A 23,351-nucleotide genomic window follows, 5' to 3' on the forward strand; every position below is an offset into this window, starting at 1 on the left:
GTGTTTGCACAAAATGCGCAGTGAATAGCTGATGAGAAGCTGTTCGAAAAGCAACAGGCAAATGGCCACCGGAAGCGTCTAACGCTTGGGCTGCTGGGGGTGGAATGGTGCGTGTTTTCCATTCCGCCTGAATGCGCTCGAGCCGAGATGTGATTTGTTTTGAATCGACTTTTCGTTTTTCGGAAATATGCTGGGAAAACCTTCTTTGGCTTCCAGCGCCAGGAGGAACCTTTTTTTTTTGGAGAGCTAGCTCTCAATTAACTGTAAATTATTAACTAACGGCGCATCCGGAGGGGGTAATGAGTTGTCGCGAGCTGCTCATAAAAGTAACGATTAATATACACCGTTGATTGAAACCAAAAGCAACGAAAAAATGGGGTCTTCCCGTTTGTGTGCTCCCAATTGAATTAGTATCAGCGACCTGGCCATCCCTCCCCGGATCCCTGTGATCCCTGTTCCCTCGTCAATCATAATTAATGGCGTTTTATTATCTCCTCTGCCCCCTTCCCGGGCGTGCGGACTTGGACTTCGGTACCGGCCTGCGTTAGTGTCGCCTTCAAGGGGTCATTAAAATCTAATGATTGTGCCCCAAAGAGAGCAGCAGGTGAGCCCGTGCGCTACAACCCCACGGGGAAACCCGATCGATACGTGCCGGTGGGGAGAGAGGGGAGAGGGGGGAAAAGGGAGCAAGGGTTGCGGGTGGCAGTCAACCTTTTGTTCTCGCATTTCCGTCCGCAACATCGTTCGCCACCCTCGAGAAGTGCTCTCAGAAGGCGGCCAATGCACTGGGAAAAGGCCCCTTCGCGACAAACTGTCATGAAAGCTTCCCTTGGAAAACAACCATCCTGGGGGGGGGGAGGCGGTTGGCCGGAAAATCAATTGATTTTCCCCATGCCCTTGGTGTGGTTGTGCCGGTGTGGGAAGATGAAGAAACCCCACTGCCGAGAAGAAGCTGTGCTGGGAGTTGGCCGCAAGGTGGCTGATAAATGCTTTGGCTTGTCGGTTTCGCCAGGGCTATCGATTTCTTCGCCGCATCGCAAGCAAATAGCGAGTGCGTTGTGTGTTTGCCCCCCAGAAGAGGCGAAGAGTGTGGACGTGAGGCCAGAATTTCCGCACAATTGACATGTTTATCTTCGGGGAAATCCGCCCTGTTATTTCGCGTTCGTTTTTCGCCTCTAGCGCGCCCCCTAGCGGTGGGGGCCCGACGGTGAAGAAACAATATCGTTCACCGTGGCGGCGGTGCTGTAGAACGAGCCTCCGAGAACGATGTGACGATAACCGACCTGGTGGGGAGATAGCGGGCCCATAGAATGGCTGATGGCTTTATGGAAAGCAGCTTTTCGCAGCAGGCTCGACGAGACGGAGGCACGTCCGGTTGGCGGGATACCGCCGGAAGATGGCAGTGCTTTTGTTCGCAAGCTTCGCCGAGGATGTCACGGCTTCTGATAGTGCTTCTCGTGCGATAAGGCCACCTTCCGACGGCACGTCCTTTGCCGTCGTTCTATCGGCGCGTTGGCATCGTCTGGGTTGGGCTTTGAGTACGTTTATTTGCGATTTCCTCTCGATGTTCGGTGTGCTTGTACATCGCTCGAGTAGCGCAAAAAAAAACCACAGTGGGGGTGGTGGTTTTGTGAAACGAAGGTCCAAATCCCATCCATCGGTGGCGCTGTGAGTTTGCCTGCCTGCGAGTGCAGGTGTACGATCTCAGTAGAGGCCTTGAGTCTTTTTTTTTGCATTTTCCTCCATCCATCCGCGAATCCACAACTGGTGGGGTTTCCATTTTTTTTTCTTTCATTTCTACAGACCCGGTCTCAATTTCAGAAGAAAAATCGATACCCGGTTTAGGCTGTCGTCGTCGGGGAAAAAAAGAGGAACTCATAACGAAATGTGTGGGTAAAAGCGGCGTTCGTCACGATCGCCGTGCCTCGGTGGCGCCGTTCGAAGTCCTCGAGCGCTGCGTTATTATTTGATACAGTGAGCGTCATTAATTTTGCATCCTCCTTACGGCGATGGCCGTTTTTGTCGGGGTTTTATTTTTCACCTTGGAAGAGGCCCATGCGAGCCATGTGTATGATAGATTGAACACCCTCGCTTGGCGTTCGTTATTATTTATTGCATTCCAACCCGACCGAATGGGGCCAAAGTTCTGGGAAGGATTTTCCTTTTGCAAACAGGAAATCTGATGGGGAAATACGTAACTCATGCTCATGGGCTGGGTTAGGTTTCGCAACAGGACGAATTGTATTGACAAATCGAGACGATCAACCATGGCGAATAACGACAACGAACGAACAATGGCAACGGTTGGGTTGAGGGCCAAGAAGAAAAAAAAAACATTGCACCCAGATCGATATCCTGCCGAATGTCCTGACGAGCCGACTAATTTTCCAACCACTTGCTTTTCATCCTTCCGTCTCTCAACAGCGCCTGCCGGGTGACGAGTTTGACACGCAGGAATTTTCACGCCTTTCCACCCTTTTTCATTGGGCCGGCACTATGCGACATCGGCCGCTGGCATCAACCCGCAGGATGATTGATAGCACGGTGCGGGAACTCGCGTACAACGGCAACACCATTGTGTCCGATGTCACACCAGCAAAACCCTCGGTCTAGCTTGAAACGACGGCGAATCGCAACAGCTTGATCGCACGCACAAAAACGCAGGAGAAACGCCGCAGCAACGTGAGTGAACGGGAGGAAGAGCCAAAAAAGGGGTTGAGGCGCGTGAACCGAACCGTCTGCCCCGAGGGGTGGAAAATTAATCATCAACACGCGCCCAACGATCAAGATGCCGGCAACGATGGTGAAGAGTGAAGCGACTGACCAGCACAACAACTGTGATAATGAGGAGGTAAGTTTGGAAGGTTGGAGCTCTCGCTTTCACTAACTCCTGCCAGCGAGAAAGGATACTGGTCCGGATGTTTCAGAATCGCATTAAGCATCCCTGCAGCTTCCGAGGGTCGATAATGCGTCCGGATGTTGCCTCGCGAAGGACCCCCTGAAGAGAAGCACCGGCACTATATATATATGTGCATATGTGTGATGATCTTGCCGGGGGCTCTTTCCGTGCACTGCCAGTCGATAATCCTATTAGGACGAACTCCTTTTTGCCGGTTTCGGCTTCCTTGAAGTAAGATGCTTATTTACCAGAGCTAATTTTGTTTGTTTTCCCCTTTCGTCGACGCCTACGGGTCGTTTTTCTTCTTTTTTTCCCCGCAGGAGGAACCGATAGACATGAAAAATGCGCATCTCATTATCAACGAGCTCCGCAGTCGGTGCCGAAATCAGTCCGAGCAGATCATGGCGTGGAAGAAGGCATTCTCCCTGCAGGTACGTTCTCCCTATCGCGAGTGTGTGAAAGAGAATTTTCCGAACCGGTTGTGTGCGAACGAGATGACCCCTTTGGGTTTTGCGTTTTCACCACCATCGTCAACGCCGTGTTCGAACCTCCCCCACGGGGTCGGGAAAAAAAGGAGTCCTTCCTTTATCATCGCCTTACATCATTATGTGTCAGCTCGGGTGCGCTCAATTTAACGCGTGGAGCTCCGTGAATTAACCCATCAGCACCATTAGCATCAGCGCGGCACCTTCGGGCGCCTATCGCGATCGTTAACGGACGGTTCCAAAAAACCCGCGGGCGAGACCCTGTGGTTTTCCCTGGGCAAAAGGGTGGCATTTTTCCGAGAGGTGAAAAAAGACGTCTCCATCAACTGGCGGTCGGGACTTTTTGCCCTCGCGTCCCGTGAGTCAAAACGTCACGGCTGGTGGCGTTGGCGTGAAAGGAAGATAAATTATATCCGCCGATTTCCGTGGCGCGTTTTTCACAGCGTCTGGGTTCGCTCGCGCCAGCGTGCTCGTGCAGGAACCGTACGTGAGTGTTGAGGGCGCTAATGCGATTATCAGAGAGGTCAGGAGTGCGTTGATGTGTCGTTCGCGCTTACTCGATTGGCGATAATCATGGCTCAACTAAATGGCTTACAGTCGCGGGGGAGAGTATTTTATTTCGAAATAATAGTCTTTTGTTTAGAACCGACAGCTGGAAGCTCGATGTCAAAAGCTGTGGAAAGGGTTTTTTTTACACACTGATTGGAAAATGTGAAATATTCACTTCATTCATTCATTCGATTTTATTCACGCTAGAGTCGACATGACACTTTCAGACGCCATTTTCATCCGTTGCTATGGAAACGCGAATTGGTGTTATTCACTTTGTTATTATATGTTTTTATTTAGTTTTTTTGCATGACAGTTGCTATGCAATTTGACTTTTGATTACTTTAAAAACTGACTAATAATGCTTTGAGAGTATTGATTTTATTTTCAAATCACCCCCAACAAAATACAGTCCATCAACCCGAGGAATTGTTTTTCACGTCTAACTGAGGCTATGCAAACACTCACCAAATTCTGACAATGTTTCTTTTTGGGGATGAGATTAAGCTATTCAAAGGAGCCAACAAACAAGGCCAGCTTTTTCCCAGTAAGAAAAGGTAAATCCATTTTTCGAAGCTCCAGCCGACGGAGCAGACTTATATCCACCCGTTGGGACGAAGGGCTGATGAGGTGTTCCCTTTTTTAGTCTACCTTTTTCCTCACCGACATAATCTGCTATCAGCGAAAGGAACGTCAGATCAACCCCTATGGTTACCGTTGGGTTTGCTTGATGTAGCGGCATAGGTTTTATTTCCAACCGTCCAGTCCGCGTTGAATCCAATTTCTTGGTGTGCCTTTTTACAGGCTTACTTTTGGCGGACGGTGCCCCGGGAAAACCATTTCTAAAACATGCAAAATACCAGCGCAAACATGACATCGCGACATCACACCACCACAGAACACTGACCGTATGTTGTTGCGGCTCGTGCATTCGCGAGTGTCGCCGGTTTCGTGACAGTATTTGGATAAGAGGATTACGTGTCCAGGCGACGACGGTTGTGTCAAAAGCCGGGAAAATTCTTCCTCCGTGTTCCTCGGGTTTTCCGGCCCATCATCGGTTCACCATATTTCGGCGCACTCGTTTTTTTTTCCACCGACCGAAAGTGCCGGATTAATTGTTCACACTGGGCACGTGGTGATTGTGGGAAAATTAAATTTCCCGGGCCCCGTGCCGCGTGGTTGCCCTTTTCCCGCCCGAACATTCACCACGCGGAATGTTAATGGGGAAGCTGTGTGGCAAGAAAGCGCTTTCAAGGCGAGAAAAAGTACCCTGAAACACCTCGAGACAGAGCCGCCAGCCAACCTTGGCTAACGATGATGAAACTTTTCCGAGGTCTTTTCTTTTCCGAGGTGGCTGCTAACACTCCCCGCAGCCGGAGATGAAGAAACAAATTAAGTTACCGAAGTAAACTCCTCCCTGCCAGGGCCGCCTGGGCTCGGAAAATTGGGCCAGGAGTCACGCGGGGAACCCACTACTACTACTCGGAAAGGTCGAGCCCCCGGTCTGGATAAGACAGCTTTTGTGTCGAACGAAACAAAAAAACAAAAACCTTACCACTTTGTCATTAAGTGCTCGCGATATCCTGAAGGTCGTGGCACCATCGCCGCACGGTATCAGTATTTGCGGGCGTACTTCAATTGGTTTCGTGTAAAAATGTAATGCTCTCCCGGTTCGATCGATCTGCGGTTGCCCTTTCGCTCCATGCGGGTGGAGAAAATGCCACGCCGCGGAGCTTCTGCAAAATTCAGCATCATTAATTTGCTTTTCATTCCCACCGGTGGGCCAACTTTCGCCATAAATCAGCCCCAAAACAGCTATCGAACCATCCCGGGACCGGGAACGAAAGAGCGAGAGAGCTTGTGGCAATTTTATTAGTTTACTTTTGAATCGGAAAACGGCACACCCCGTAAGCCCTTTGGAAGGAGAGCCCCGGGAAACCACCGGGACATGTCAACGAATGCCCGCACGAATGCCGGCGGGCAATGGATAGATGACGTGCTTTTATATGTGTGTGCAAGCAAACCCTGAGCTGGGAAAAAGCAAAACCACAAACCCTGACCGGCGCACCACAAATTAGATTTCGACAGTCCAACGTCCGCGGGCGAGCGGATTTCGCTGGAAAACTGGTCCCCATTGCGTGATTTTTCCCCGGCGGCCTCGACTCCGGGAAAACTGCCGTCCCTCGGGGGGCAAAAACTGGTTCGGAAAAACGTGCCATCGATGGATGTTTGTGCCATCCGTTGGACGAGCTCGTAAGCATGCATCGCTTACGCTGTGTTCGATCCATCATACGCTAATCCGTGGTAATCTGCTTCCTTCGCGGTTCTCCGGCACGTGCTTTGGGCGTGCGATGAATTGAATTGGCGTGTCTTGGCGATCCTTGTTTCCAGTGGGTGCGTTTAAGTAACGGCACGGCTCTCGGAATGCGTGACATGACGTTTTGAAGTGACGTCCTTTCGGCCGGGATGGTGTGTCTTATGGAACGTCTTCAATTTCGTGCTTCAATGAGCGAACAAAACCCAAACCAGGGAGGATGTGCTGCTTCATCCTTTTTCCCTGAGGGACGAAAAGCAACGAACAACGGCAAAAAGAAAACCACCCACACGCCCACACCCGATAATGCGCCGTGTGTGAATAAAACATCTCATTCCGTCATCTATTGGCGCGTGGTTGAACACGCTTTTAACCGGTTGGGGATGTTTTTTTTTTTTGCTTTCTTCTTGTTACAAACTTTTCACCACCCATCAACCGTTTCGTCCTTTTACAACAGGATTACAACAGAAGGGTGGTTCTGAAAACCGCTATACAACCCCCTCAGCACGGGGGTGGCAAAAGGCATTGAAAATAATAGGCAAACCACGGGTCCGGGGAACTGTTCAGGTGTTCAGACGAAATAAAAAGAAAATATACATGTATAGAAAAGGATGCAACACCCCGCCGTAATGCCGAGGGAAAAAAGTTTTTTCCCCAAGTAAAACCGACTTAAATCCCGCTTTTCCCGCTCGTGGTGTAATCCATTTATTTCACTTCATTTCGTACGTTGGGTGAAATTCCAAGACATCTCGTCTGTACCTTGGCAGGGAACGGGATTGCTTAAGCCGCTAGGATGCGAAAATAAGCGTGGCTGTGTGTGGGGTCGCTTGTTTCATGTAGCATAAATCCTGCATCCTTGGAATGCGGTTCACGTTCGGTTGAATTCCGAGAAGCAATGGAAGCACCGTGGCGTAGTAACAAGAAAATCGAATACGAGCTAGTCCCGTTTCGTAGCGTTAATGTTTATTGCCTGGTGAGGAATTTCCCGAGCACAAGTAGTGCAGCACGGTGGAGGTGGAAAATCGAGTCCCGTTTTCTCCGTCTTTTTCTTCTTTTTTCATCATTCTTCCCACCATGAAACGGTTGCGTTGCACTTTACTCACAGAAAGGTCATAAATACATGATGAGACTGCACGGGAAAAAGCTTCCCATTTTCCCCACAATCAAACCACGCTAACGTTTCTTGTATCTTTTTTTCCCTCCCTTACGACTTCCAGCAAGAGCAGAACCACCGGCTACAGAAGGAAAAAACGGAGCAGCTTAACTACCTGACCAGCCAGCTGCTGCTGCTGGAATCGCGCATCATGCGCAAGCAGAAGCAGGTCTCGAACGTGATCTACCAGCGCGAACTGACGATCTACCGGCAGCAGCGCATCATCGAGACACTCTCAAGCCGGCTGATCGATCACGGCATCATGGACGTCGGTATGGACGCACCAATGCACACCGGCAGCACCAGCAACGATTTCGACTCGCTCAACGATTCCGATTCCGCGGTCGTCCTCGAGGACGTCGATTCCGACTGCAACAGCTCGATCTACTTCGGTGGTAGCATTAGTGGCGGTGGCAGCCTCAAATCCCGTGGTGGTTCTGCCAAAATGTCGAACGACGTGACGATCGTGCGCTCGATCTCGGACGCGATCGAGACGAACCTGAAGTACAACAACACCCGCCGCTCGAATTGCTTCCTACGCCGACCCGAGATCCTTGAGACGGTGTACAGCGTGGAGGAGGATCCGGAACCGCAGAATGCCGGTCCAGTGCCAAGTGGCCAGCAACCAGGCAGTCAGGTTGGTTCATCCGGACCAGCTTCCCCGAAACCGGATGCGGTTACAGAAAAGCGTGACAAGTTTAAGAATCGCACCGAAAAGTGCGTCTCCACGGATCACCCAGAGACGGGACAATCTGCGGTGCGAGTCGAAGGCACCACACCGGTCATTATCACGAGCAGCAGCAGTTGTGACGTGGAAGCGGACCTTTGCGGGACACCGGCACAAAGCTGCAAGGTGCAGGGTGCCGTCACCAACTTTAACCGCGTCATGTCGAACCACCGGTCGGTCACGAAACCGAAGGACGTCAAGTACAAGCGCATCAACAAGGCCAAATCGAAGAGTCTGGAAGAGCTGCGTGGTCGACTGAAGCACTGGGTCGAACGAGGCACCTGCAACGTGAATCTCAACCTCGATCAGGCTGGCGGAACAGCTGGGGCGCATCTAAGCGGGCACCTATCCGAGCACTGTGGGGCAGGAACGTTGCAACAGGCTCAAGCCCAACAACAGGCCAACCTGGCGCAGAGTTACGCGTGACCGGAGCCAAAGGCCCGCGTCCGGGGCAGCATTTAATGGCGGCGACAAACAGTGAACGTTGAGTCTGATCGAACCCGTAGTGTGTATCGCTATTTATTATGTATGTGTGCGTGCGCGCGTGTGTGCGGTTGAGGGAGGGTGGCCGGAAAATGAGTGGGGGTTTTCCTTGCTGGAAAGGAGCCACCCACCAGCTACTGACTGAGTCAGGTTACCTAAGAGAAGCCGCTATTGAGAAAGGCCGCTAGAGGAGAACCACGCGATGGAGTGTACAATACACCTTAGATTACTATTAATATTGTCGTCGTCGTCGTCGTCGTCGTCCTGATCCTTTGGGAGTTAATGCTTATCGAGAGCGCTCGATTGGCCGCACGATGTCCGTGTCCCGGGTCAACTGGAAGGACACATCGACTGGCCCACTCGAATACATGCAGCAACCGCTTCGCTTGGACGTTTTGCAAGGAAGCGTACCTACTACAACTACTAAGACTACCGGTTAAGAATATCATGTACAAGCGTAAGCCAAGCAGCACTTAGTACTTTACAAACTACGTAATATTGTAAGCCGCGCACGCGTCAGGCGCATTAGGGATACTCGCTTAATAGGTTTTTTTTTTGTACACCATTGTCCTGCGGGAACGAAGCACGTCCGTGAGGCGCCAATGTGTAAAATTCATAGCATTCAACCAACGAGCAGAAGGTGGCGTGTTTGGGTGCGTGTTGCCAGGAGTACGGCTCAGGCGACCCGCCCGATCGCGCGTAGATGTTGTGGTGATCTTTCCTTCCAAAGTCAAGAGATATATTTATACTGTAGCGAAACGGGTTGGCTTACCGTGGTGCCTGTAGAAGCGCAACGGAACTGCGGCTAGAACGCACCCGGAAGCCACCCGTTTAGCGTGTTGAATCACGCCGCATCCGGTTCGGGTGCTTTCGAAAGATGTTCCTTTACCTAAGCCAACTTTACTGCAGATCTGTTTCGAACGTAACCGTGTGGCGTGGCGCTCGGGGTTTGTAGAGTTGTAGAGACGCCCTCCTCCGAAGGTGTTACGCCTGCGAAACCGGAACTGCACCTGGTTTCCGACTGACGAGCTTTCGCCACCTGGCTGAATGTCCCGGGACGTTCGAATGTCTTTCCGTTTTCTTGCGAGGTTTCAGCGCACGTGCGCACCCCCTCCGTGGCCACCCTGTGCCGAAGACTTTACCTACCACCCTGTGACCTTTGCTTTCTACGCTTCCATCGCTCTCGATGACTAGATTCTACTTTTTCTAGTACTACTACTACCAGCCCTTAGCACGTAAGGCCTGTACATAAAACCAATCGAACCTTTTATCACAAAAGTCGATTGCAAAGTTGAAATCAAAGTCCGCGATCCTCAGCAGCGAGGAAAAGATTATGAACAATTAATTGTAAGTGCAGTGTAATGGCATCCGCCGGCCGCGTGGTGGACAGCGGCATCACCCGGCACAAACCCGGAAGATCCTTTACCGCATGGTGGGGTGTTTTCTTCCGTTCGTGTGCTGGGTGCCGCTGCCACCGATAGGGACGGCCTGTTTGCAGCAGGAGCAAATAGTGTTTAGTGTGAGGCCTCCAGAGGCCAGATCCGGAGTTGAGGCAAACGAAACAAAATAGACCCCGCTCGTTCGAGTGGAGTTAGTGCGTAAGCCAGAGTGTGTAAGAGAGAATATTAAGTGGCGTGTAAAAAGCCGACGTGGGGCTAAATCGAGGTAGGCTTAGTGTAGCCACGTGTCTCCATGGAGACGCCAGCCCAGGGAGAGCAGAAGTATGGATACGATACACAAACACACACACACACAACACACCTTTCTCATGTCCCACAGGTAGAGCAACACATTTAGCAAGATCGATAGATTCGCATCATTTTCTGTAATTATTGCTTGAAATATAAAACAAAAAAGTGCGATTCATATTTTCAACACTGAACTGCGAAGCCGTTTTTGAACGTTCTACGAGCTAGTTGAGGGCAAGGATCAAGAGCACGAAGCTTATCAAACTGTTGAACTTTGGTAGAAAATTTTACCACGTCTGCTTGCAAAGGAAACGATCAAATGCGACAAAATACGCAGGAGATGAGGCACGTTGATAGAGGTAAGTTTTGCGCGACGGGAAACTTATAGCTTCCATTATTAAAAAGAATCAAACTCTAGGGAATCGCACCCGTGACAAAAATGTGGCAAGTTTTCGAATAATGCTGCGCGCTTATTGACGAACACACTGCAAGCTGCAAGGACTTTTTGTGACGCGCGAATTCTTTTCCACCGTGGCGCATCCTTTTTTTTCTACACAATCTGTTCGCAGCTCCCCGTGGCGTGTTGCTGCAAACTTGCTTAACATCATTATCCTGGCGAGTAGAAAACTTTCGCATTTGTGTTTTGCTTTCGAGCCGCGCGTTTGCCTTAACTTCTTTTTGAATGCTTGAACGCGCCAAGGTTTTCTGTTGCACGCGATATAGCGCGTCTTGAAATTGCGTTCCCAAATTAAAATGAAGCGGCACGTGCTTGTGGAGCGTCCATTTGGCGTATTCCGTGGGTGCACCTGAATTAAAAGTTGCTCTTATATCCATCGAGCAATTAAACTATGAGGCTAAAACGTGTCAGCGCTGAAAGCTCTCAATATGTTGTAGGCCAACGCAATCACATATATCCTTGGGCTGACTAATAGCTGTGGTAGATTCGATCCACAAAGAACTACCGCATAAATTGATTGCTTCCCGTAAAAAACGGAAATCTCATCGCCCTTTGTGTCTACCGCAGATGGCGGCCAAACAAACCGGACCAAAGTTCGGGAGCATACAATCCGAATTTTATGAGCACAAGTTTTAATCACCTCCAGTCTATCGTTATCGATGTTTCGGAAATGTGCGCCAGCGTACTTTCGTAATTGCATTTTCCCAGCTGGTCCGCTCGAGGGCAATCGTCCGCAATCGGAATGTTAGCTAATTTATGTCCAAATAGTTTGAGGAAAGTTTTCTTTTTCGCCATAATGACGTTGATCAATTGGTTGGTGGTTTGGAAAAACGCCAATGCCACGCGCTGCAACTCGTAACGAGAATACCAAATTATCATTGTGTTGAAAAAAAAATGCTATTCAATTAGTTAGTTATATGTAATGCATTAACTATACTATTCCATCCCTAAACGAAAGAAATCTGCACGTGGCTCGCATAAACGTCGTTGCTCGCCGAATTTGATATCATAATTAAGTCTCTCTACTCGCAGCTACTGAGCATTCTGCTTGTTCAGATTCATAATTCCTAGCATAGTCATTTATACAAACATGCACATCCTTTGGGACTTGCTGCCATGGGCAGACACGCCGGGCTCCGTTACAGAGATTTTCTCGAGGTTTTCCTTCACCACTCAACGACGACGATGTGTATTCTAAGTACACCCTTGCCTCACTGCAATTAGTACCTCAAGCTTGGCAAGCTCGTATGGCGATTGTCATCTCCACGCCTGTTCGAGCTGGTTCCGAAGGGAAATCTTCCTTTCCTGGGACGATGCCGAGCCGCAGACAGCTCTGTCGAACGTCGGTATTACTTGTACACATTAGCATGTGGGGGTAGGATGGGATAGGTTGTAGGTTTCTAGCTGGGAATGACGCTGGAAAAGTTTACAAGAAACATGCCTCGTTGATGTGGATCAGAAGCACTATGGGGAACGGTTGGAAAAACCACACCCACAAACAGATATTAGCAAGAGCGGTCTTTGATGACATTTTCTCGAGAAATCTAAGGTCAGTACTTGAAAGAAAACTTAATAACAAGCAACAGCTTGTCAATATCAAGTGATGATGATAAGAATTTTTCAAGATGCAAGCTGAATCTATGTAGAAAACCCTCGCGAAAATGGTTTGTGTTTGATTTATGCTTGTTTTATATACGCTGAATAAAATGGGAAAGCTGAAAGAAAACTTGTAAAAATATACAAATGGAAATAATGGAAATAAAAACAGATGTAAGCAATGAACAAATGAATGATTTGGAATTTCATTTTAATACGTTTTCGATACGTCGACGGACTTGTATTCAATGAAACTTGCATGCAATCTTGCACGAAAGAAATCAAAATTTGCCGATCCGAAAAAGTGCCGATTTTTAACAGGAGCGCAGGACGCACAGCAGGCTGTTTGTTTTGGTCACTCTAGTCGCTTCGCTCACTCGCGGCGCTCTCACTCACTCACGGCCGATAGCCACTAGCGCCCGTAGTACGTAGTGAGCGTACGCAGAGTACCGTTAGAAAGTCACTATCGCACGTGGTGTGTAGTGAGTGTACGCAAAGTACCGTTAGAAATCTACTATCGCACGTGGTGTGTAGTGAGCGTACGCAAAGTACCGCTAGAGATTACACCTCGGTAGTACGGTGTGGGAGCGAGATAGCTGCGATCGGACGGCGTGCTCCTGATCGCATGCTCGCCTATTACTTTTCGGCTAGTTTTTGGTGCAAAATTTGACCGAATCGACGGCGAGTTTTTTCGGTCGCGCGCATTTGAATTTGCATTTTTGCTTTTACCGACGAACGAACGATGCAACAAATTATCTATTATTTCGTTTTATACTTATTCGCATTGTACGATTGATTTATTCACACAATAAATGGAAGAGAGTTTGTTTTGTATTTTATTTTTGACCTTTTCCGCCCCACAGTGGAGGAGGCTTTTCCATCAGCGTCGATAAGAACGACAGAGAGTTTTCCCGAGAGATACCGTCCCGGCGAATTACCGGGTGCGATGGTACGTCTAATCGAAATCACCATTCAGAGCGACATTCCGAGCTGGGCTTCCTTCTGAGTGGACAAATGGAATGGGCAGATGAGTCTCGGAATCTGCCCAAATTGAGCTACTCCTGTTCCGCTCGCTTTCCTTTGCTTTCCTTCCTCCAGTCTAGGCTTTCGGGATCATATTTCCAGGGAAATTTAATTCTATTACTTCGAACGACCGTATTTCGCCAGAAATACCGGCATTGCGTTCCTACCGTTAGAGCAGTGTTCTCGTTTTCTTTCATTTGTTTTTCCAAATCTCCTCGTTACGTCCTTTACGGCGAAGGGTCGTAATGCATCACTGCGACCCGTGCCGCCTGCATAACCGGCAGGACCTGCCTAATAATGGTTCTGTTACGGCTTTTTGAAGCAACAAACCACAGACAAAAAAACGCTTCTGATGAGTTAAAAGGATAGCCGCACGAAAGGTACCGAAACTGAGAGGCCACATTAGCGGGTGGGCGAGTTTTCAGTAATGAAAATATATAGGCATTCATTACGGTTCGCAGTGCGGTGATTATATCATAATGGAACGATGGTGTCGGAGGAAAGTGATGGTTTTCTTTCATTTTGGGAAAACTTTCTGCAATAAATATTGAGTATTTTTTATTTCCTAAGCTTTTGTTGATATGTGATATAAATAAAGAACGTTTTTTAAATACTTACGACACTAGGGTTGCGGAATTACAACGGAAATGTGTTTCATTGCTTTCCTTCTTCGTTTCTTTCCTTTGTTTGTGTTATAGTTGTACTTTATAGTTGTAACTTTATTAATTCATAGGGTTGTATATAAACGATAGTTTGTTGTAAATGGATGAAATCTATTCGAATATGGATTTAATTTAAGTTCAAACGTTAGATACAGATTTTAAAATGACGACGGAATGAAGCATCAGCTGTGGCAAACCAAGGTGAATACAGCAAATGCTGTCAAATGATGTTCGTTGAATGAATAAGTAGCAGCTACACGACTGCTATAAATTTACGTTGCATATCCTTGAAGGCAGCTTCATCGTCAGAAAATCGAAGAGCCCTGCTTATTTCTTTACAAAATCTCTTTACAAAAATAGTAATAAACTAAATCATAAATTTTATACAAAGTTTGTTATTATATAGGTTCTTTCGTACCAAATTACTTACCGTAGTAGGCTATTTTTGCTGACACTTTACATCCTTCATAAGCGAAAAACCTAAAGAAAATTAAATTAATAACATTATATTACAAACTGCATGGTATGGTGTTTTCTAATTAAGAACAAATTAAGAACAAACCCAAATCAGAATAAAAATAATTCACCATTGGAATGGAGGAAAACCATTCGGAAAATGTAGCTCACCACACAGCGTACAGGATTTTCAACAAGTATTATATTTTGTTCGGTTTCCTTATTCATTAGGTAATAGTAAAATACAATATATCTAAATATATGTATGTATATATAATGGTTTCTGCTGTAGGGTTCATTTTACTTAGCTTTGCTGCACTTTCCCTTACTTCGCGATCATGTTAAGCTTGTCGTACCGTCCGAACTAGGTGTAAGGATCCTTTTTGGGGGGGCGTTTGCAACGTTATTATTGGTAGTTTAAGTTTGCCACTTTCGCACATTAGTTCGGACCACCCGTGTTAACAGCTGCTTTACAGGACGGTGCTTCTCAAAAGAGGACGTACAAGCCGGGTGTACCGATTCGAGAGTTCGTTCATTTGAAAGGAAGAAGTTCAAATGGATTGATTTTTGTTTGTTTGTTTGTTTGTTCATGTAAAATGTTTCTAAACGTTTAGGAATACTAGACAACGATTGGAATATCTAACTTCGTTAGCTAAAATGTAACGCAATAAGAGATCGAGCGAAAAATCAGCGGATCATGGAATTAAGCTAGAGAAGCACCGCTTTGGCGTGACACACACACAGACAGCTTTTTTCGGTTTGGGTTCCGTCTGTCGCGTTTCCTGGCGTTAAATTGATTCACCATTTCTCCAGAGTGGACTGCGGGAGCGTTCTTAGAACCACCCAACAACCGGGACTGGAGACTATTAATGTTGAGCCGCACGAGGGTTCCTCACTCACCTATGCTAAGATACTGATTTGAGAACGTTTGTTTTTAAAGACTTCAAAATGCATGCTCTATTCGTAACGACGTACCATCCCTCTACGACAGACTCCGCACTCCATTAACCTAGCATCCTTCCTGACGACGAGTTTAAGGTGTATGTGTGTTTTGGTAGAAAAGTATGGAATGCACTGCTGCTTCAAACCCACCACCCACAGGAACAGGAAAGCAAATACGCCCGGTGCAAGCGTCTGTAGAGGAAAACGGGTTACTTCCGGTAAGCGTACAACAGGCCCTCGCGAGAAGCATTAGTGCACGTTTATGGAGTAGTAGTTGTTTTGGCTGCGTTAATGCTTTCAAAATCGGAAGCGAAGCGAGCTTTTTTTTCCTGCGAAAAGTGTGAGTGTTTCTTTTTGTTTTTACATCACCTAACACTTACTGCACTGAGAAGGGTGTTTTTATGTGTTTTATGTTCGTTTTTATACGCCTCCTGTATTTTTTTTGTTGGCTGTGAATAGGAAAGCGCTTAACATAGTTAGAATGACTGAGTTGAGATGTAAAAGGACCTAAGGGACAACGTGTTCCAGGGAGTGTGGTGTCGTATCCTTGCGAAGAGTCCGGAAAAGTTGCCACATTCGTTACATCGTCGTACTTTTTTCTCTCTCTCTCTCTTGTTTGCCACTTATTGTCCGACTGCTTAACTTGCTTTGTTTTTTTTTCTTTTTGATTACAGATGAATACACTTTTTTCTCCTTTTGAACTTATGTTTTCCTGCACATCGCATCTTCGCTTTGGAATGTGTATGTTGAGTTCGAGCACGCTTTCCGCTTGTGTACATTGATTTGCTCTACCAGTAGTTGTCGATAAGGAACGTTACCATTTCAGCAGAAGGTGCTCCAATCAAGCTTCTCGCTAGTGGGGAGGATAACGGGTCCAGCTGATGTTCCAAGTGCTGGAACACGACGCCACTGCCAGAAAGCTTCCCAGGATGCCCCCATCCGTACTGGCTTCGCGCGGGGCTTTAGGGGCCAATTTATTCGCACCACAAATTTGCACGAACGCTCTGGGTTGCTCCGCGAGTCCTTACCCTCGACTCGCGGGTGTATTTTTCCGTTGTTTCAGCGGACACACACGCCTGGGAATATCGCCGGCATCGCCAGCAGAGAGGTACGCTTGGAACGAAACACGTTGGCCGTCGCCGCCGTGAGGGATGTGTTGTTGGAATAGCACACATACGGTGTTCGCGTTTAAGGAATGCATCGATCTATGTTTTGGGGAGGGAAGATTTCGGTGTGTGCGGGAACGATGAGAGAAGGTGGGAAGGGAAAAAGTGCATCGATCCTAAAACGGGGGCATCCATGACATGCGTTTCGTTCCGGGGGATGGCGCCGATCAGCTTGCGATGAGAGCGTCTCACAAACCGAACCGGTTGAGTCTTTTAGCGCCTTCTTCGCACAATCAGAGACTTCCTGCGCCTGCCCGGGGGAGGGGTAGGAGAGTGCACGCGAGAGAGAGAGAGCGGGAATTATGCTGGGATTATGTGTTGGTTTGTACTTTTTGGGGGGAGGTTCAGAGTTTAGTGGTGCAGTTGCATCATATAACACTTCGAAAAGGGCTGCAAACAGTCGTAGCACTCGTACGAGGCCTTGTCCTTGTCTAACTACTGGCTTTTTTCGGCCATTCCGCTGTACTACGCGGAACATTAAATTCGCTACTCTACCCGGGTCTTGGGAGGGAGCAACCGTTTTGATAAGCTAAATGAGCTGCTTTCCTTCCCACACACGGCTACGACCTTGCTATGGCTATGCCTATGTTCGTTAAAGTTTTTTTTCCTGTTTCTTTTTCGCATTCAGAATTTCCCTGGTCAAGTAAAACAAAAAAGGTTAGCCATCGAATAAAAAGAGGTTTCGTAAATGGCTTTTAAGTGGAAATGAACTTAAACCACCCACTCCAGAATCGAACAAGGATGAGTTACGCATTCTGTGAATTCTTTTCTACACAGGACTGGAAGAAACGAAACGAACCGACCAATTAACAGATAACAATACCGAAGACGTCGTTTCCGTTCCAGCGTTCCCACGTGTTCAAGCTTATACACTACGAAAAAACACACGTATAGAAAGATATAAAACTGGTGGGCTCTCCTTGCGATGCCCTTAGGACTAAGTGTCCTGGTTTTGAACGTGAGTAGCTTTTCCTAACCATCATATGTTTTCTGGAACGATTTTTGATTGTAGCGTAAGATGAACAACAATAATGAACTAGCTAGGGTGTAAAGGGCGAACGTGTGTTTTTTGTGAGCAATAGAGAAAAGAAAGGATGAGCATTACGAGATGGATAAATGGTTGTAAAAATAGTGCGCGAGAGTTGTCAACTCTCAACCCACCAGCAAATAAACACTAAAGCATCATCCGAAAACGGGCTCAAGCCGAAGCTAAGTAAAGAATGGTGTGTGAAATTTGTTAGAGTTTCGTTCAGTTAGGTAGAACCCACTACACTGGTCCTTAAAGGCTCTTCTCACAGAGCAAAGAATCGGTTCGAATTAAGCTACACACGGTTACCTATACCTTCCTAAGGGTATATAAAAACACGATCTCGGTTTGTTTGGCGTTTCAAGGGTTTGCGAGTTCGCTTTCTGTCATTCTCCCTCTTTCGATCTCGCTCTGCTGCTTTTTTGGCTAATTTTGGACTAATTTTCAATACCCACGCTACTAGCTACCCTACTAATCATCTAACCCCAGACCGGGAGAGTGATCACTATTGCTCTGCACGTTCATCATCCGAGACCTATTGCTTCTGTCCCTCGTGGTCTCACAAAACATCACCAGTTTCCAGGAGAGGAACCAATCTCGAGAGTGTAACCTCATTCCACATCGTCCTTTTTAGTGTCTCTACAAGAAAGAGGAAAAAAGGAAAGGACCTCAAGAGCTCCTGCTGCTTACAACTTGCTCGTGAGATCATCCCCAAGATCAGCTCCAACATCAATCGTCACGACACGATCATCACTATTCTCCGACACCGGAAACTGCACCCGATCCGGATCACCGTAATTCGGCATAATGATGCACACAAACGCTCGCCCAGTGGCGGCATCCCTTGGATGCAACGTAACCGGCAAAAATCGATCCGTGCTACCCTCCACAAAGGCAGCCAACCGTTGAGCTACCTCCGGGTAGTGCTTACGCAGATTAACACCACGCTGGCGCAAAACGGTCTGCACGTTTGCCGACACCTGCTCCCGTGCACGTGGCGTCGTTTTCGACAGAATATGAAACGCCAGGACGAGCACATCCCCATCAGCATCCGGTCGGGGTGTTGCCCGCTCGCCCGGTCCAGTCGCAATCTCATTCGCAACCGAACGGCACAGCTTCAACTTCGCACACCGGGACACGAGCTGGCGTTCCCACCGTACCGGAGCCGTCGCACTACCCGGTGCCTCCGACACGACACAAATCGCGACATACAGCAGCATCTTCGAATCGGGCTTATACTCCGTGCTAAGCTTGAGCAGCTCCGAGTACAGCTCCGGGCCCATCTCAGCCGGCAGCAAATCCGGCCAGCGCACGTACGACACCTCGCCCAGGCACTGGAAGCCCTGCTTGATAAAGCCGTCGGCACTCTCCGGGCTGCGGAACAGAATTCTAACAACACCTCGCCCCTGCGACAGGTAGCCCCGGCGCGCGAGCGCACTCAGGTGCCGCAGCGTGTCCGCGTCGTCCTTGCAGGTGGACAACACCAACCGGCAGAGGGCGGACACCCGCGAGTGCAGGCAAGCCTTCCGGTGGCGCTCCCAGTGCGCCCGGCGGCACTCGCGCGAACAGTACAGATGGGAGCAGTTGTGGCAGCTCTTGTAGGTCCTGCGGGCTTCAGCCAGCGTCGCGGTTGCGTCACACCGTGGGTATCTGCATCGCAGCAGGTGTTGTCCACCCTGTCCGGTGGTTTCGGCGGAATCCAGCGATACACGACGTGCTATGCGAGCGTCCAGTGTGTCCCCAGTGGCAGCGCCTGATGGTCGAGGACTACGGCCGCCACTTCCACCGCTCGTTGTTGTCGTGGTTGTCGTCGGTGTTGTACTGCTGCTGCTGATGGCACCTGAACCTCCGCTGTCGTGGCGTTTGCGTGTACCAGCTGCATCACCTTCGCTGCGACGTCTCGCCTGCGTCGGTTCGATCTGAAGCGTGTGGTTAGTGTTGTTGCTGGTGTTGCTGCTGCTGTTGTTGCCTCCTCCGGCCGCTGTTGGCGTGAGACACGGATTAGCTGCACTGCCTGCACTCACGGAAGCAGCACACGGTGGGTGGGTGTTTGGTTTGGTGGCAAGGATCAATCGCGATCGCAAGCAGGACACACAGTGGGAGTGGGATGGTGAAGCGGCAGGTGAACGAGAAAGAAAGCAGAGAGCGTACATGAAAGCGGTTTGTTCGTGAAGAGCGCGGCTGGCGCAGGCGTTCGAGCCCCATCGCAAGTGTGGTGCAGGACACGATCGCGAACGAGCTGTGATCGGCGCTGCACCAACGCGTGGAGACTCGAGCCCGTTTGGAAGGACACCCAAATCAGAAACCTACGAGAACTTGAAAGCCAAAACAAAAAAGCTAGGAGGAAAAGCGATCTACACACGAACTATTGGGGTGTGGAAAGTGACACTACGTCTATGTCCTGTGAAGGATGCACTAGAGCGATACACAAAGCAGCAGCACACACGCACACACACACGCACGCATGCACACATACGTGAGAAAGACGCGTGATCAAACGAAAACAAAAAACGGAAACAAGGATAATTACACAGCCTCCGAGGACGTCATCCTTCGTCTCCAGCAGGAAGGAGCTCGATCGGATCTAGCCCTTTTGGAACATAGGAAACAAACTAATAAGCCAACTGGTAACAGAACAAACAAACAAACAAACGAACAAACGAACAAACAATCATAAACACGGCTAGGCAACGAAACGATAACACGTCCCGCGAACAGCGCAAGAAGGCGAATTCTGAAGGTGTACGCTAGAGCATGGCATGGCGCGTTGGGTGGCAAGGCAATTTACTGACACAGTACAGGAGACAAGTGGTTCTCTCACCCCCGGTTTGGGGAGGAAACAGAGAGATAAAGTAAGAGAAAAGAGAAAAGAGAAAGAGAGAGATATATGGGTGAGGCAGGAAGGATAGCTCCACGCGGTACAGAAGGATATCGGAATGAGCGTATAGTTGGTATGGTTGGGGAGAGTTTATGGTTGCGTTACAGGCGGTGTTTCTGCGTTTATGCTAGGCCACGTGTACGGGCCGAATATACGTACTGTTTGCCATCGTTCGGTGGCACCTGGGAGCAGGCAGGGGATGGAGTGGGGTTGCCGGAAGCTAGGGCCCGGCAAGAGAGAGGCCCCTTAGTACATGCCGCTTTCACCGCCAGCCGTTCGACGGCCCTTTCTGCTAACTGCTACACGCGGTTCCGGCCACGCGGGTTTTCGGTTTCGGTGTGTTGAACGAAGTTTTTGTGCCAGTAAATGAAGAAATAAACGTGTAAAATAAAAGTAAGGCAAAACGCAACGGCACACACACACACACTGAGAGTTTGGGTAAAGATGTGTCTAGCTCTAGAACGTTCACTAACAACGATCATCCTAACGTTGCTCCTTGCCAAACTCGTCGATGCGCGCCAAAAAGGACACACGTCGTCAACCAGGAGGTGTTGGAAAGTGGCAGCTCAGTCCTGAGAGATCCTCATGCTAGAAAGGGCAAAAGGTCGCAGGCAAGTGTAGCAAGCAGGACGACAGGGAAACAAACAACAGGAACAAAGGGAAAAAAAAGTACAACAACAGTTAAGATTTAAAAACAGACAAATAGACAGGAAGAACGGGGAACGGTAACGATCAAGCAACGTTTGCGCAAGCACACACGAACGTAATGTCACGCCAGAAGCCTGTCGTTTTGGTGTTGTCAAAAGCTCAATGTCCTTCCAAAAGGATATTCAGTTGAGAGGTAACACGCGATCGATGCGTGTGATCATGCGCGAACGATGAGCAACGGCTGACGACAGGCTTCTCAGGCGATGACGCAACAGAGAGATAGAGAGAAAAGTGAGAGAAAGAGAAAGAGAGAGGAGCATTCGAAACGACAACAACACAACAACTAGGAGCAAACGGAACGCAACGCAATGCCGAACAGAGTCGAGACTGAGCTGATTTGGAGGGCTGGGGCTGGGTTGATAAGGATTAGCTAGCAACACCGAAAAGGCTTGCAGTTCTACTCTGAACGGCAACATCGACAGCTGCGCGCGCACATACACACACATCTATCTGGTAGCGGAGCTGGGGGCGAGGTTGGTTCCGGTTGCGAATCCGGCGCAACAACCGACGCGCGAAGGACAACAGAGCGATCGAGAGTTTGCGAGAGCAAAAAACGGGTTGTTTCCGGAATTGTATTGGAGTAGAACTTACAGGTTCGTACCTGAGGACCTGTGGGAATCGGCCGGCAAGCCGAGCAACGAGGCTAGCACATCCTCGAGGGTGGCCGATCCGGGCGACTGATGCTCGGGTGGAAGCGAGAACGTCGGAACGGCCGCACCGGTCGACCCTGCAACCCCACAAGGATCCGGTGCCAACAGTGGCAGCGGACACGCGGAAATGAGCGATGAGCAAAATAGAGAGAGAGAGAGAGAGAAAGAGAGAAAGAGAAAAAGAGAGAGAGAGAGAGAAAGAAAGAAAGAAAAAATACATTGGGTATAACTGGAATGCACAGGACACGCTGCTATCACGCTGGCCAACCTGCAATCAAGGCTCCAAGGCTCAGCCTCGGCCAAGTGCTTAGGTTGCTTGCGGATGTATGCGCGCGTGTGTGTGTGTGTGTGTAGGACTGAGGAAACACTATCCCAAGCCGCCAAGCTAATGCTGGGAACGGCTGCGATATAACGTAACGATCACGAAGCTCTGGATGATGGCGAATAACTAAAAGGAACGTAAATGGGAAGCATGAACGAAGCATAAATTAATCGGTGGCATTGGCCATTTTGCCAGTATCCAGCTGTTCAGGTACGCTCTTCTTGATCGATTCCATTCACCGAGACTGCCGTGACGATCACCTCAACCGAAGTTCCAAAGCAAAGTATAAACAAACACAAAAAATACACACTAAACCAAAGGTGCAACTGAAACGAGACAAAGTTAACGAAACAATAACGAAAAATCGACCCACTGTTCGGAACGATCCAAACACGTGGAACGAAAGGAACACAAAACAAAACGGCGTCGCTTATTATGGATATATTGCAGCTGAAAAGAGGTTGTTTATTGTAAACGATAATAATACTTATACAAATTAGGCAAAAGTTAAATAATATTAATAATAATAATCATCATCATCATACGATACAAGTTACACATTTAAAACTTATCCACTAACAGCCCAGCCAGCCCCAGGGATGGGGCTGCACATTTTCGCGGCCTTCGCGCATTTCGTGTATCTCTATAAACTAAGCAAAAAAAAAGGCATACACTACAATTACAGATTTCGTTCGATCGTGAGTGCGCGAGCTTGTAAACTAATCGGCATTGTCGTGTATTTACACGCTTATGCAAATTTGAAGGCATCCAACGGCACGAATTCGAACTATTGTCATATTGGCTCACTAACGGGCGGAAGGAGGGATATATTTTACGGCATTTTCCAGCTGGGACACAATGGGTTAAAGGGCTTCTTGAAGACAAAAAAAAAACACTCCCCTTTGTTGGTGCGGTGGAGTGAAGACGTAAAAGAAACTATCTACGTTACGTGCGATCTTCCGTGGGCGGATGTAAGATCCTGCGAGAGTGCTACTGGTACATTTGGTTGCCAGGATGGTGCGATGGCGGAACCGACCCCCCCACATACACACACATTTCGCTCTGATCGTGCGCGAGCCTCTAAACGGACGTATGTCAACATTTTTTTTCTCTAAAATCACTAATGGTTTGATAATTTACTTTTCGAGTATGTGTATGTACGTGTG

At 48.5% G+C, this 23,351-nt stretch overlaps 2 protein-coding genes across 2 annotated transcripts in view; one reads left to right on the top strand and one right to left on the bottom strand.

Moving 5' to 3' along the window:
• Positions 1-2,788: 2,788 nt before the first annotated feature.
• On the top strand, positions 2,789-8,553 carry LOC128726159 (uncharacterized). Its single transcript, XM_053819950.1, has 3 exons — positions 2,789-2,851; positions 3,220-3,330; positions 7,465-8,553. Exons 1-3 carry the CDS (start codon positions 2,789-2,791, stop codon positions 8,551-8,553), a joined length of 1,263 nt encoding a protein of 420 aa, XP_053675925.1.
• Positions 8,554-18,313: 9,760 nt separating this feature from the next.
• LOC128727350 (uncharacterized) overlaps positions 18,314-23,351 on the bottom strand; it is a 56,744-nt gene continuing 51,706 nt past the window's right edge. The window contains exons 7-8 of the mRNA XM_053821253.1: positions 21,805-21,940; positions 18,314-19,571 (exon numbers count right to left, since the gene is read on the bottom strand). Of these exons, the coding sequence (XP_053677228.1) occupies positions 18,314-19,571; positions 21,805-21,940 (1,394 nt within the window). The remainder of the gene's footprint in view (positions 19,572-21,804; positions 21,941-23,351) is intronic.

Source organism: Anopheles nili, chromosome 3 (assembly GCF_943737925.1).
Source record: "Anopheles nili chromosome 3, idAnoNiliSN_F5_01, whole genome shotgun sequence".
Classification (NCBI taxonomy): Eukaryota; Metazoa; Arthropoda; class Insecta; order Diptera; family Culicidae; genus Anopheles; species Anopheles nili.

Bases quoted from the DNA above. Each gene is read 5' to 3' on its own strand.
- LOC128726159 (XM_053819950.1), top strand. From the start codon at position 2,789: ATGCCGGCAACGATGGTGAAGAGTGAAGCGACTGACCAGCACAACAAC. The intron at 2,852-3,219 runs GTAAGTTTGGAA...TTTTCCCCGCAG, and splicing joins ACAACTGTGATAATGAGGAG to GAGGAACCGATAGACATGAA. The intron at 3,331-7,464 runs GTACGTTCTCCC...TACGACTTCCAG, and splicing joins AGAAGGCATTCTCCCTGCAG to CAAGAGCAGAACCACCGGCT.